This window comes from Pelodiscus sinensis, chromosome 11 (assembly GCF_049634645.1).
Source record: "Pelodiscus sinensis isolate JC-2024 chromosome 11, ASM4963464v1, whole genome shotgun sequence".
In the NCBI taxonomy this organism is placed as follows: domain Eukaryota; kingdom Metazoa; phylum Chordata; order Testudines; family Trionychidae; genus Pelodiscus; species Pelodiscus sinensis.
In genome coordinates, this window is record NC_134721.1 from 34,546,604 (window position 1) to 34,562,011 (window position 15,408).

Below are 15,408 nucleotides of genomic sequence, written 5' to 3' on the forward strand. Positions count from 1 at the left end.
TTAGTGGTTAAGATTTGCATTTTCCTATTAAATATAAGATGGAGTTTCATGCCCTATCTAGACACTGTGCCTACTTCCATAAGGAAGGCCAGGCACCACAGCTTGACAAAGTGCAGTGCCTGGTAGCTCTGGCTACGATGCTCTGCTAGATAGAATCTCTCTGCCTTTGCATATCCATGTAGACTGCTGAGGAGAGGGATGCCAAATTAAGGAAACTACCAAGCTTTGATTCCACATGAATAATTTTACTTGCATCAGATACTGATCCAGATCAACACTGGCAGAGAGCATTTAGCTTAATGAAGTCACCATGGCACTGGACAGAAGTGGTACAAGAGTATCTGCTAACCCTTATAGAAGTCCCCAGTAGATCAAAATAATGTGACGTACTCATAACATTGTGCAATTATTCTAGGCTAGAAAAGGGTGTTGTCATGTGTTAGCAGCCAGTAGTAGCTGCTCTTAAAATAGAAGTCCCAGTGTTGATTACATTCTTCCCTCCCCATCTTTCCAATAAAGCCTTCTTGGTGCCAGCTGCTATTGTGCATTTGCTTCAAGACCAAAAGATTCAGACACTCTGCTTAAATAGTACCAGCCAGGTATAATCTCCAGTTTACCTCTCCAAGAATAACCACCTCCACATCTTTGTTCATTCTAAGACAAGTACAACCATGACACCATAGGTCACTGCTATGCTCACAAAAAACCCTCACACCAAACACACACACACACACACACACACACACACACACACACGATTTGTTACCCTGATAATAGTTACATTCACCAGGATTCTCTATGAACAGAAGCTGAACTTTTTTCCTGGACATTTTTATTAAGAGCCTGTCCAGCTATTACATTGGATTTGTATATTATATAAGGCACATTTGAATAGCTGCATCAGCAAGGTTTTTTTTTTTTTAAATAAATTACTGCTCTGTCTTCCTGTTCAGAACAAGAATATATCCATAAAGTGCATGGTGAAAAGTAGTTCTGTGAACAGCAGAATGAGAACAAGTTCAGTGCCACTTGCAGTTTCTTGGAGGAAACATCTTGATCAGAGCAGAGTCACCCCACAGATCGCCAATCCATGGTTCCATCAGGCTCTACAGTGACACCTGGATTCTGCAGGACTGCAACCAAAAAAATCAAAGAGGCTTAACATAAGGCCACTGGCAAGTCAAGTACCTAGGTACCTTACTGGAAAAGTACACATGATTATACAGCCACTAAACATTAAGTAATTGGTTGTAGACCACACTGGCTCTTAGATTCCAGTAAAGCAGCAGCCAGCCATCTTAGTACCAAGAACAGACTTCTAGAAGCACAACTACTAGAAGAGTACCCAGAGTCAGTGCTTCTGGAGTGCTATCCAAAAAGCTACCTTTCACCTCTTCATTAAGAAATGCAACACTGATTCAAGGCAGCATATGCTTAGTTTTCTAATTATGATTTTCAGATGTATACTGTATAGGTTGCCCTGAAAAGATTAGATTCTAAAGAGCTCCTATAGCAGGCAAGTCTGAGAAATAACACTGACCCCTTTCTTCCAGTTTCCTGAAAGAAGCCATTACACATAGCCTGGAAGCACTAATTCTTCAACATGAGATTTGTTAAGTTAAGTACTGTAACTAAACAAGTGATTCCCATCCATTCTCCTCACCACTAGCTATGAATATGGAAACTGGGCACACAAGAACCCTATTTTTTTAAACCAGGAATGTGCATTCTTTCTAGCGATGTAATAGTGTAGTCCTTTAACCAATTAACTGATAAGCAAAAGCTTACAAATTAATGCTATAGACTGCATGTATTTCCCCCCTTCCATCTTTTAAGGATGTTGCCCAGCAGCTTGGCTCAGTCCCGGCTTGCACCAAGTCTGGGACCTATCTCTGCTGTGGCTCTGCATTTAAAGCATATTAGGAGCCAGGCAGGCAGGCAGCCCAGCTCAGTTCCAGCTCACATTGGGTCTAGGAACTGTGGCCCTCTCCCCTTGGGCAGGGGCAGCTGCCTCCAGGAGTGGCCCTAGATGAGCTGCCGGCAACTGGCGCCCTAGGCAAAACGCACAATCAGTGTGCTATCGGCACCCCTGCCTCCAAAGCCCTCAACAGCTGTTTATCTTGATGCCCTAGGCAACCACCTAATTCGCCTGTATTGATGGGCCATCACTGCCTGCCACCCCATAAGGGGAGCTGTTTTTTAAACTGGCTCTCCTTGTTAACCAGCTCCCACCTGGCATCCCCTGCTGCTGCCTCTGATAGAGGCAGCAGCACAGAGTGGCAGGGGGCTCCTCACAAGTGGGGCAGAGCCCACTGGCTGCCAGCCTCACCCTCAGGGACTATAGAATATTTGAGTAACCAATAAGAATTCATGAGGTTACTCAACTATTCAATTAACTAATATTTAACATCCCTAATTTTTTTCAAGTAAAAAAAAACAAAAAAACACAGAGCAGGAGTTGGGCTGGAGGTGGGGAGAAGGAGAGAGAGACTTTATCCCCACTTACTTTGCAGGCTATATGTTGCCACTGGATCCAGCATTATTTTCTGAGGGAAGATAATTAAGTCCTGGGACCACTTGTTAGTGAATGGTAATAGTTCGCCATCTGAAGTACAAGCACTTGGAGCACTTTCTGGGTTGGCTTCATCTTCGGTCAGCTCACAAGTGCACAGGGGGCAGCTTGGGGGTGTAACACCAGGTCCTCTTGGAAATGAGTCCTTTTCATTCTTCAGGTAACTCCTCAGTGCTCCACTGTGATGAAGGAGTCGTTCACGTGACCAAGCCCAATGGGATGGTTCCTTTGACATTATCTAGACCAGAAGAGTATAGACAAGCCAATATTTTTTCCTTGCCACTGAATTTCTGGATGCACTTAGTTTTAAATTTCATTAAATAAAATTAAGCATGATTCTCAGATTTCATCCTTCTAGTGTGTAGAGCTGGGGTTGCCAGACTGTGGCTCATGAACCACATGCAACAATTGTACAGTTACCTCCTGCCACTCCATCTAGCAGACTGCAGGGGTGGGAGGATGCAGATATGGGGAGGGAGAAGAAAAGAGTTTAGGAGCTCTGCCTTGCAGCTGGATAGAGGGATAGGGAGGTAGGGCTGGAAACTTCAGCCCTGTGAGCTGCATCTGCTGGGGCCTGAGGCTTCAAGCAGGAGCAAGGCTGAAACCCTGAGCCACCAGGAGCACCCTGGCTCTTGACTTTCTGAAAATTGTTGTATGTGGCTCTGAGGGTCAGTAAGTTTGGCCACCCAGGTATACGGCTTCAAAGACAGTAAAAACTACAACATCTGAACATTCTCCAACATATCAGATTTATTGAATTAAGAATGCTGTGATCATAATTAAAGCTAGAATAGCAGCTGCTTATTAATCTTTCCCAACAACATTAATTGAGGGTAAAGGCTGTGACTGTTCAATGGAATCCTAGCCAATGGTGATGCAAGAATCTGTAAACTTAAGTATGGATATTGTACTAAGAGTGCTGTATTGAAAATTCTAGAGACTGAGACTTTAATTGCTGAGGAATAGCTAAACAAGTGAACCCACTACAATATTCCTGACCCTCCTGGCACACTAGCAGGGGCACTTACCCACCCTTGGTCAGTTCCAGCCTTAGCCCTTAATAGGAACTGGGTTTCTATAGACTACTGATTCTAGTGACTATTAACGTGTTAGCCATAGTCCCATGATTACAAGCATGCAAAAATATATCAGCCATGACTAACCTCATCACAACAACGCCGGCTGACCACTGCTCGATAATTCATTTTAGCCCAGAAACTATCCCTCATTTTCAAGAACTGCGGGAACAGCTGCCTCCAGTTGTCACCAAGAGCCCAGGGAAAGATCTCATACTTGTAATCCTCTTCATCTTCTTCCATATCATTAGCCAAGTACCTGCATCAGGAAAATGGGGCAAAACAGGCTAGGACCACTGAAAACAGTTAATGCTCAGAAGTACTCTACTTAGGAAGTTGTATAGTACAGCCTGGAATTGTTATAGTAGGTTTCAGAGTAGCAAGTGTTAAACCTTAACACTCCAACATTACATTGTATAAAAGGGGTGTTTGGTTGTTAAAAAACAAAACAAAACGAACAATACTGAGTTACAGCATAAGAGGCTTTTGGAAATCACATTTGCAAGTAAGGCCAATTGTGTTTAGGTCCAGGCAATATATTGTGGGTCTTTCCTATACAACATCATGCACTTGTATTCTATGCATCTAAACCAGTTCTCACACAGGACAGATATTGATTCTATTTCAATATTTTATTAGATAGGTATAATGTGCAAGTGAATGTGATTAGTTTGGAACTATATTGATGCTGTTTGCACCCTTAATAGGAATACTCTCATGACACCAACATAACTATACCACTCTGATAGTGTAAAGTATCCTTACAAGTGGGTCCATTGCCAGAACAGCTTTAGAGCAAGAATCGGGCCTCAAGTGTCTATGTAGTACATTCAGTTGCAGATGACATACCTAAAAACCTTAGTACTCAAAGGATTGAAGGGAGTTTATTCACAAGCTGTGAAAGATTTCTGCAACCCCTGGCTTCTCAAATGGTAATTGTTAAGATGAGGATGGGGAGAGAATGTGAGACTTGGACACTATTGTGCTAGGCATCGTACAAACAGAATGACATGCAACTTATCCACACAGAAAGAAGGACACAAGTACAATTTGGGATCCTTGCATCCAGCCCAAGGAATTAAAACTCAGAATCCCACAATTTCTGGTTTTACCATCATTAGCCTCTTGAAACGGTTAAAATATCTATAAGCCTCTATCCAATACTGAGATCTTATACTAGTATCAGGCACAGGGAAGGGCCAAATCCAGCTCAAACATTTCCCTTTGGCTCACTATGGCCTTCAGGGCTGCTAAAAGTCCTGCAGCACAGCATTCAGGTAGGCAGCCTGCTTGCCACAGCCCCTACTACGCTGCTCCCAGAAGCTGGCCCATGGGAGCTGCAGGAACAGTATGTTGCCCATGCCCGCAAGTATGAGAGACCTGCTGCCACTCTCCACCAACATGCACGCAGAAAACATTTACCAGCAGCGGGATGTTTTGAGTGACATAGGGCATATCATGGCATGCTGGCACATGGTACCACTGCTGCCAGCCAGAAGCCACCTATGATAAGCACCTCCCAGCAGGGCAAGAACCTATACATAGCACCCTCTTCCACACTAATTCCCTGTCCCAGATCAGAATTCCCTTCTAGATCTAAACTCCCTCCCATCCCCAAATCCCCTGCCAGGAGCTCCCTCCTGCATCCAAATTCTGCCTCAGACCCTACAGCTCCTCCATTAACAGAACAGAAAAGCAAGGCCCTGTTGCAAAAGTTGTCCACTCTGTGTTAGAGGGAAATGCTTTGAAGTCTACTTAGGCTAGCTTTAAAAAAAAAAAAAAAAAGTCAATGAAATTGTGTTTCTCCCAACTGGGGAACAATCATGGATGATTAGTATGGCATAGAGAATATTTTGAAATAGGTGCAGGGAGGTTTGAGCTGTGTATAACTTCAGATACCTCAGTTAGTATTGTGTACTCAGATACTGTTGAACTATATTCCTAACAGCCATTGTTCCTGCCAAAATATTTGATAGCATGGACCAGGTAAACCCATCTGATCTTCCGCATTATGAGCAATATGAATTCTTTATATGGTGGGATATTTAGACTGAAAAAAGGTTAAAAGCCATGAGGTACTTACAGAGCAGTGAAAAGGTTCATCCGTGTGTATTCACTAATATGCAAGCCAGCACGTTTGAAGTAAGTCAGAGTCATGGCTAGAAGATACTAAACAAGAATTAACTTTAATAGACTTTTTTCTTCTGATCCAGAACAGAGTTTAAAACAAAAGAAAGTGAACCATAGGGGTTGGGCAGAGTGAAGAACAAACACAGTTTTGTGGAGACTTGCTAATTACAGGATGTACCTCCCTGATCCCACACTCTGGGGACTGACTGGCTGGCTCCTCTGAACAAAGGAATCTGCTGGCCCAGAGGACATCAGACCCAGTTCCTCTACAGCAGAAGGGCTGGCATTGACCAAGTGGGAAATGGGGGGAGGGGTGTAGGGGTGGTGCAGGGGCACTCAAGGGATGAAGCAGAATAGCTGTGGAGTCCTGCAGCTGGGGGACATAAGCATGACCTGCCCTGCAGCCTCTGGGCTGCACTCCTGATCTCTGCCACCAGCTGCAGGGCTGTGCTCCTGCCCCCAGGGCTCCACAGCCACCCTGGCTCTTCCCAAGAACACCCTCCTCCCCCCACCAGTTCTCACTCCTCCCTGAGCTTGAGCACCACAAATTAAGTATCTGTGGTACAGTGTCATCCTTACCCATATGCAGATGCCTAGGGCACCTTGAAAATGTGGGGGCATCACTGGGTCTTAATGTCCACCCATCAATCTGTTCCATGGCTTCCCTTCCTCTGGAAAAGATCTAGGGAAGTGAGCCTGCTAAACTTATTAGCAGAATATTGTGAAAAAGCCATTCAAGTCATAATGAAGCCATTTAACAGGCATTTACAAACCCCATGTATAAACAGTTTCTGAATTTTATTGTGTTAGTCTACAGGACCTTAGGTTTAAAGTTTGTTTTAAAAATATTTCCTTAGTGTGCTGAAGATTATTCACCCTCCCCAGCCTCAGATGCCATCAGCTTACTAGTACTGCATGGGGCCCCATAAATCATAAGGGCGACCCTGCTGTGGCACTCCAGCAGCTCTGGGAGGTCAGGAAAGAGTTGCTGAGCTTGGCTCCTCCCCCACTCTTCCACAGTGCTCCTTGGGGATGCCGGACCACAGATGTTGCCAGACAAAGTCCAGACCACAGAGGTTGAACCTCTATTTGTATCCTCATAGCCCTTAGGAGCCCCATTCAGGGACTAAGACTCCATTATGCTAGGCCTGGTGTATAAGGTCAGCATGATAAACAGTGTGTGACTGTTTGTATATTTTGGCAAGCTTTATGACAGAGTTTTAAGGAGGGATTTGAAGGTGGATAGAGTTAGCTCTGCAGGCATTTACATTGAACTTCTCCCAACCATAATGGGTAGAATGAGAAAGTATGACAGCTTAAAACTGTAGTTCATTTTAATGCAACATCTATAGAATCCCAAGATCCTTCAGAGTGACTGACATAAGCAGTCAAACTGAAGATCTTTTCTAAGCAGTACTTAATTTGTTCCAGGGCTGAGACCCAACACCTTGAGGGTGGCTTGGCAGTTTATACCGCAGCACTTCTGAATGTGCTGCATCAGTTACAAATGTAAAACATTGCTTGAGCCCTGACACCTCTTTCTTACAAATTAAGCACTGGTTCTAAGCTCATTACCACTCCCTACAGTTTTCCCAAGGACTAAAGCCTCATGCTTTGTCTCAGTCTAGATGGGGATTTATGGAAAGCTGAAAAATGGCATCATTTGAGTTCTGTATGCAAAAAACAGCCTTAAATGGAAACAAGGTCCTGGCCTTTGTGCTAAAGTTTGGTTTATAAGTCAGAGTTACTGCATAAGAGTTAAAGTTAGAGTAATAAAAGAGTACTGGGTATTGCTATTTAAATGTTGTTATAGGAAAGTTAACCATACCTTATCTGAAATCTTGTAGCATATGTCCATAGACAAGAACTCTTGTACCAAGTCATCCTCTGGTTAAGGGGAAAAAAGTAAGGAAGCTACATTGGTTGTTTCATATTGTTCAAATAGCAGCTTACACAACTATAGCATTCCCAGACTGGAGTATGGATTTCCAAATTATTCTATTTCTAACAGAATTTTAAATTATTTGAATGTATGACACTTCGTTCAAGGTTCTCAGAGCACTTTACAACAGTGGAATCATCCAGCGCTTACAGGGAATTAAATTTTTTTCCCCCACCCTTCAGAAACCCTTATTTCCTTATTCCCCATCCTGCATGCTAAACACAGCAAACATTCCCCTTTTGCAAGCAGTTATCAACTTGCACACTAAAATCAACTTGAATCCTCCAAATAATTTAAAATTAATCTTTGATACAAATCTTCTCTTGGTACAGACTAGGGATGTTAAAGATGCAAATGCTTATCAGATATTCTTTTGACTCATCGATATTCCCCTCCCCCCTTGCTGCCTCTATAAGGGTATGTCTACACTACAGCATTAATTCGAAATAGTTAATTCGAATTAACAGGGCTTGACTAATACTACAATCTACTTGCTCATGACGAGTAGATCGTAACCTGGAAGAGCCAGGTTTGGGCGATCTGCACATGCGCAGATCGCCAGACAGCGAGCCCTGCGAATTAAGCTAATTCAAAATAACACATCTATACACAAAACCTATTTCAAAATAGTGTGTTCACACTGAGTGGACCCTGAACCGAAGTTAAGGCTGGCCAGAACCAGTGCCGGCAGAGCATCAGGTTAGGACTTAGCCTCAGGCAGCAGCCCCACACACTAACTGAGCTTCGTGCTTAAAGGGACCCTACCCCTGCCCCAGACAGACAATTCTCAGGGTTCCCCACTTGCTTGTGTACCTTGATGAGGGACAGCAAAGCAGTCCTGCCTTGGAGTGCCCGCACTCGGGACACCATAGCACTAGGCCACATGGAGCCAGAGCTGCCCCTGGGCATGCCGGTGCATCTCATGGGGTCATTGGCCCTCAGCCGAGCTGTACTTGCTGCAGGCTATCATCCGGGGGGGGGGGGGGGGGATGTCCATCAGGGGGCTGTCAGGATCCAGGAGGCCTTGCGGGAGAGCATCCACCCTGAGGAGCCCTCAGAGCCAACCCGATCCTCCCCACTGGGAGCTCGTGCCCCATTCCTCTCACGTCCCTCCACTTACCCGCCCCCAGCCCCTCCTTCCTGATGTCAAACAAAAAACACATGTTCAAAGATAGAAACTGGGTTTATTGAACTGGGGGGGGGAGGGAAGAGGGATGAACCTCTGGAGAGACTGGAAAAAGGAGGTGGGAGAAGGGAGGGGGAACCTGGGAGGAGGGAGCTGGAAGGGGGAAGCAAGGGGAAGCTCAGGGCCCAGGGGCTCGCCAGACCAATTCGATTTTCATGCAAATCTGCTCCTGGGTTTGCATGTGGCCTTTGGTGGCCAGGCTGGCAGCTATCCTGCCATAGACGGCTGCATTCCTCCATCTAGTGCGGAGATCATGGACGTTGGGGGCATCCCCCCCAAACCTGAATAAGGTCCATGATCTCCACCCTGGACCAGGAAGTCGCCCGCCTTCTCCAGCCCGTTATGCTCCTGGGAGCTGGTGGAGGGCGGGCTGCCAGTGGCTTGCTGGCTCATGTTTTGGAGCCACTGGGTCAGGGGCCCTGCTGGCCGCTGCTGGCTGTGGGCTGGCAGGCTTGGAGCTGGCACAGGCACTGTGACCAGGGTCTACCTCTTTAATGGCTCCAGGGCTGGGGGAGAGGACAGCAAGTTTTCCTGGTTGTGCTGAGAGTGGCCCCCAGGGCTCCCTGGGAAGGGCTGGAGGCCCCCTATTTCGAATTAAGTGTCTACATAGCACTTAATTAGAAATAGCTATTCCGAATTTGGCATTACTCCTTGTAGAATGAGGTTTACCAAATTTGAATTAAGCGCTCCACTATTTCCAATTAATTTTGAAATAGCAGTTTGCATGAACAGATGCTATTAAAGTCAATTTGAAATAATGGCTATGTTAGACATACCCTAAAAGAGGCAGCAAAAGGGAGAGGAGAGGGGTATTTCAAAGTAGCAGCACCTCACAGCCTTTGAAACTGAAACCCCAAGGTGGCAAAGGGGCAGCTGCTGCACAGCTCATCTATGGAAACTGCTGCCTCTGCAACTTTCAAAGGGGCAGTGGAGCCCAGGGTCACCTAAGGACTCCCCAGCTGATACTGGGCTCCCCGCAGCACTTCCCTGGAACATGCAGCGTAGCATGGAGCCTGGGGTCAGCACGGGACTGAGTCCCTGACTGACCCCGGGCTCCATGGCTTTGAAATGTACAAGTGCCCCTGCTGGGGACTCTTGTGCATTTCAAATCAGGCACACTGCCTACAGCCCCAAGTCAACAGGACTTCCTGCTGGCCCTGGGCTGTACACGGAGTTCTGCATTCCTCCTTTGAAGTGTACAAGATCCCCAGCAGGGGAAGTGCCTATTGACTAGTCAATGGAAATCCCATCAACTAGCCAATTAACTGCATTTTAACATCCTTAGTACAGACAGGTACCTCTTCCCTGCAATTTCTTACTTGTGTTTATTGCCTGTTGGTTACTGTAGCCTTATCCAGTATTGGGAGCCCATTCCCAGACAATACAGTTCTGTATACCAGTCTTGTCTAAACTGTGTCCCAAGATGCTGGAGAATTTGAATGATTGCTCTAGTTTCCTACCCAGTAGGTTGAAGAAGGCATCTTGTTCTTCCTGATGTAGATGGAATGGAGGTCGCTGCATACTTTTCAGCACTGCTGTGGAATGCTCTCTCTCAGGGATTCGCATCCTGCTACGCGCTCCAATGCCCTTTGTGCTGTTATGATGTGGTCTCATGTTCCCTGGCTTCACCCCAGCGGTGACCACAAGAGGGACATGGGAAATACTCTGAGTATGCCTCATTTTTTTTTTTTTACTATTAGTGGAGGCTCAGGGGCTTTTCTACAGTAGAAAGGGATTAAGTACAATTAACAGACTTGGTAATGCAATAGGAAGCTCTTTCTGTAAAGGTTATCAGTTCCAAGTCAAGCCTGGAACAGTAGCAATCAAAATCTGTTACCACCTGATGGCTGTTTGGTGACTTGTTTGGTGGATAATTATTGGTTTTGTGAAATAGATAACTGGACTTAGACCCATCACAATAAAATTCAATAGCCACCTTTCTAGTAACTCAAAGATTCTAGACTGACCCTGCCACACACTGAATGTCTCTTTTCTACAAAGGGAAGCTTAAAGCATCCAGTTAGAGCAAAGTGGGACTGCTTGCCCATGTTGTACCTGTTCTAGAGATACAGCAATAACTTATGTTTCCACAACTGTCAAGCTGTCTCATGTACCAGCGCTAGAAAAAAAGCCACATTAAGAACTGGCCAATTCTGTTTCACTGTCCAAATCAGGTTGAAAAAACCCAAAGGCCTATGTTTTCACAAGATCTTAATGATTGTGGGTACTCAAGACACCTTAAAGGGACTTGAATTTTAGAAAGCACGAACACCTACCTCTGAAAAAAAATCAGATCCCTTTAAGGTATTAGAAGTTCAAACATCCGTAATCATTAGGATTGTGTAAAAATTGAGACCTTAGTTTAAAAGAGTCAATTTTCCCCCCTTTACATTCATTTATCTTGATACAGTAAGTTGTAAGAAAATTGGAGAGAAAAATCCCTCCACAATGATACATAAAGACGAGCCAAGAAAATAATGGTCCCTCTGGTGGCCTTCGGAATTACTGCTCATTATATAGCCAACAACAAGGCTGCATCAATTTGCATTCTGATTGTTAATTCAGAACCCTTGCCTTTGCCCACACTATTGTAGTGTGAAATTTCTGACCCATGAGATATGGCTCTAACTGGTATAAATCTAAATAAAAAGCTTGACTTTTTTAAAGCTCCTGTTACTATGTTTTATGTTAAATTACTCCTACAATACTCTGGTAAATCTAAACAGTGTTTTTTAAAAGTAAGATCTTTAGCCATTCAACTAAGCATGTGAGATGGCTATCTGTTCAATTTAAAAAAAATAAAGTCAGCAGAGAAGTTAAAATGGAACTGTCATTAGTCATTCTAGAAGCCTATTAATCACCAGTGCCTTAAAGCCTTCCAAAATACCCATTTAGACCTCTGAATTCTCATTTAAAGATTCCTGCACACTGCACTCTTTCACTTGTTTTGGGGGTGGATGAGGATTAAGTGTATGAAAGATATGGTCACGTATATAGATTTTAGACTAAGATCTGAACTCCTCTTCTCATCCATTTACAAAACTATGGTCCCACCAACTTTAAAAAAAATACTTCGAAACCATTTTCTAACTCAATATACACTGATCAGAAAGTGATTAGGATACAGGTGTCAGGATTCCTGTAGACAGGAAGAATAAAGACACGTTCACAAAGGAGATAGGGTTTTCAGTTTCCTTTTAAAGTGCTTGCCTTTGGTCCCACACTTCTGTCTACCTATGAATACTTTTAGCTTGAATACCCACCTTTAAGCATAACAAAACTACATTTTGGGATAGGAACTGAAAGGTCAGCACCACAAGTCATCTCATGTTTAATTTCCACTTGTTTTCGGTCCCCAACAGAAAACATTTATGAAGTCCTCCACATCTTTGAGGAGTTTGTTTCTCCAACCTTTCCCTCCCAACTTCAAGGAAAACAATTAAACACCTTCCTCTTATCCCCACTTCCCCAAAAATGAGTCTTTTAATCAAGAAAAGAGCAACTTAAATTTAGTGGTGTCTTCCCAGCAGTACATAAAATTGAAGCTGAAAACAAGATTCAAATTTTGGTTTTAAACAACTTGTTCCTATACCTACATAAACCTGAGGGATTTTTTGGCCATCCATTTGACAAAATATTTTAATATAATCACACCAAAAAATTAAGTAGGCATTTTTTTTACCTCAAAGTCCACTCTTCACAAGAGGCAATGGAAAACATTTATAGATATAGAAAATAAACAGCAAGACTAATCATCTCTCTGAAGAACAGACCTTCCTTGGCTGCTGACAACATATTGTAGGTAATACCCTTTGGCTGCGTCTACACTGCAGGCTTCTTGCGTAAGAACGGCTGTTCTTGCACAAAAACGTGCGGCACGTCTACACTACACGCATGTTCTTGGGCAAGTAAATGTACAGTAAGAAATCGGAACAGAGGGCTTCTTGAGCAAGAGTTATTCCTCTCCCCACAAGGAGTGAGCCCTCTTGTGCAAGAAGGCAGTGTGGATGGGCAACAGGGGTTTCTTGTGCAAGAGAGTCCACACTGCCATGGACGCTCGTGCAAAAGCACATGGCACTGTGGATGCATTCTTGCACAAGACCTTTTTCACAAGAACTCTTGTGCAAAACAGTTCTTGCACAAGAAGCCTGCAGTGTAGATGTAGCCTTGAAGAATTAATTTTAATTAATGAATTACCACAAGTCTAGATACCCAATGCTGTGTTAAGAAGGATCATTTCTCTGTCTCTCTCTTTGGGGGCATGGGACAGAAGACAAGCAATTTGCCTCATACATATGTATTGAATTCCCATTCAAAAATGTTTCCTTTCCTAAACTGGGTAGTTTTCTTCCCCTCACCTATCAACACCTTACTTTGCATCTCTAAAAACCATTTTCCTAAACTTTACTGTAAAAATAATCCTAAAAACAACACTTGATTTTAAAGTTCCAGAATCACTTTCAGGGCACACACTACTAAAACAGTTTAATAGTCCAATCCATTTTTAATCTCAATTATACAAATCTCTAAATACAAATTGAAAATCCAAATAATTTCTAAGTGACCAAAATGTCTCCATGCAAGATATCACTTAGTAGTTCTACTACAAAGTCAGATCCCACAACTGTAAAACAATCCAATAGTACATGTTGCTATCATATACTGTAGCCCTTTGAGTACATGCATTATCCAGATTTTACCATTGAGTAAAAACTGGGGCACAGATGTGAAGCAACTTGTCTCCATGTCTCAGAGCAAGGGATGGAACTTTCACACTCAGATTCCTAGTTCTCCGCTCTAACCACTAATCAACACCATTACAGAGGAGTAACAAAATGGAAGACCTCTGTTTTATGGGCATGCTATCTAATCGTAGCCTACCAGGCCATTTTAAGTATCACTTTAGACATAACCCCTCACCCCATTTAATTTTTCAATATCTCAGACAAAGCAAAATGATCCATTTTCATTTGTTAAACTACTGACTGTAGGTTACAATTACCAGTTGCAGCAAACAGGATATCCAGTTTGGAGTGAATCAGGGCCAATACCATAGGACAAATGGCAGTTTTGATCCAACAACTGGGCTTCCTGGGACGTAAGTTAGTTTTAGACTTTGCATGGAAACAAGATGCCAAATTTTGGCCACATATCTGACAATTGAATTAATATCTGATGGGCTGAGTTATCAGAAAAGAAAGATTTTCACCTCAGAGACCACATCAGGGGGGAGGGGCGCGCTTCCTGTATTATTTTTAAGAGCTAAAGTCAAATAAAACCCAACCGCTTTGGGTTTCGCACATCAAATAAAGATTTAGGCTCAGGGACCCTTTTGGAGAGCCTAAGCCACCATGTTAAATGGGGGCAAATTAAGTCACCAAAAAGACAGCACTTCAGGCAAGTTTTATAGAGTTCATAAGAAAAGGAGGCAGAAAGTTTGCACAAACTAAGCCAGCCACATGTCACCCTCCAATTTGACCCACTTTCGCCTCAGCCTACATGAGGGCTATAAGAAGAGTATTTGGGAACAGAATCTTGGTACATTAGTTCCATCTCAAGGTAGGGAAAACTTCCAATTCCTCCCCCCAACACACACCCAGGTACATTGTTACCCCCTCAGCACGTGCAGTAGGATACCACAAGGGCACAATTTATACCCCACCCATTACAGCAGGGTCATAAGGGTGGGAGGCAGGACATTCCTGGGTCACTACTGCCCCCCCCCCCATTAGTACACTCTGACCACGTGGGATGACCACACACCTCAGTGCTTCACTCATCCTCCTGGGAAATGCAAGGCACTATTTGAGGGGGAAAAACAGGATCCCCATTTCCAGTCAAAGGTACCTCCATTTTATGGCAGCTTTAATGATGATTAATAGCGATTACCCGCCTCCCATTACCCAGAGGGGGCCACGAGGCGAGTGTGGGGAGGAAGAAGGGTCGGCAGACGCTGCTCCTCCCGTTGTGGCCCCTCCCTACTAACTGATTTTCCCGCCTTTCCCCCGCCACCCCACATCCCCCGCCCTCACCTGAGCAGAGCAACCAAACAGCGCGCACGCGCGCAGCAATCGCGAAGGGGTGGTACCGAACTTACCCCGCCTCTTTGCCCCCTGTTGGCTTCTATAGGCTCAGCCCTGGCAGCTTCTAGCCAATCGGCGATGGGTAGACCGGCCTCTCGCAAGCACCTATCAATCAAAGAGCCAGGCGTCAGGGGTGGAGGGATTAGTCTCGATAACCCCGTGCGGCTGGAGCTCGCCCACCCTTCCCTTAGGTTCAAACAGTGCGGAAAGGCGGCTCCGGTTCACATGACTCCGGGCTCCAGGGGGATCGATTTGAGGCCCATAACTCTCATTATGTGCTTATTATAGGGTCGCTTGCAAACATAATTGCCTATAAGGAACCTGCACGTTTATCAAGTCAAGTTGCCCGCATCCCAGGCTTAGAACAGCTGGAGCCGGAACTCCTGGGTTTCACTAGGTTCTGATGAGGTGTGTGGGAG

At 44.4% G+C, this 15,408-nt stretch overlaps 1 protein-coding gene across 6 annotated transcripts; it reads right to left on the minus strand.

The window, feature by feature from the left end:
- Nucleotides 1–241: 241 nt before the first annotated feature.
- SPDYC (speedy/RINGO cell cycle regulator family member C) lies at nt 242–15,192 on the minus strand. Of its 6 annotated transcripts, none has more exons than XM_014580321.3 (7): nt 14,754–14,774; nt 10,367–10,529; nt 7,607–7,665; nt 5,732–5,817; nt 3,736–3,907; nt 2,507–2,810; nt 242–1,133 (listed from the first exon to the last, which is right to left on the minus strand). In XM_014580321.3, exons 1-7 carry the CDS (start codon nt 14,757–14,759, stop codon nt 1,069–1,071), a joined length of 855 nt encoding a protein of 284 aa, XP_014435807.1. In that variant the 5' UTR covers nt 14,760–14,774; the 3' UTR covers nt 242–1,068. The 6 variants fall into 6 exon arrangements, with proteins under 6 accessions (XP_014435807.1, XP_075795254.1, XP_006136644.1 ...); XM_075939139.1 differs by lacking the exon at nt 14,754–14,774 and adding an exon at nt 15,004–15,192 and having other exon boundaries at nt 243–1,133; nt 10,367–10,625; XM_006136582.4 differs by lacking the exon at nt 14,754–14,774 and adding an exon at nt 14,939–15,010 and having other exon boundaries at nt 243–1,133; nt 10,367–10,625.
- Nucleotides 15,193–15,408: the final 216 nt, after the last annotated feature.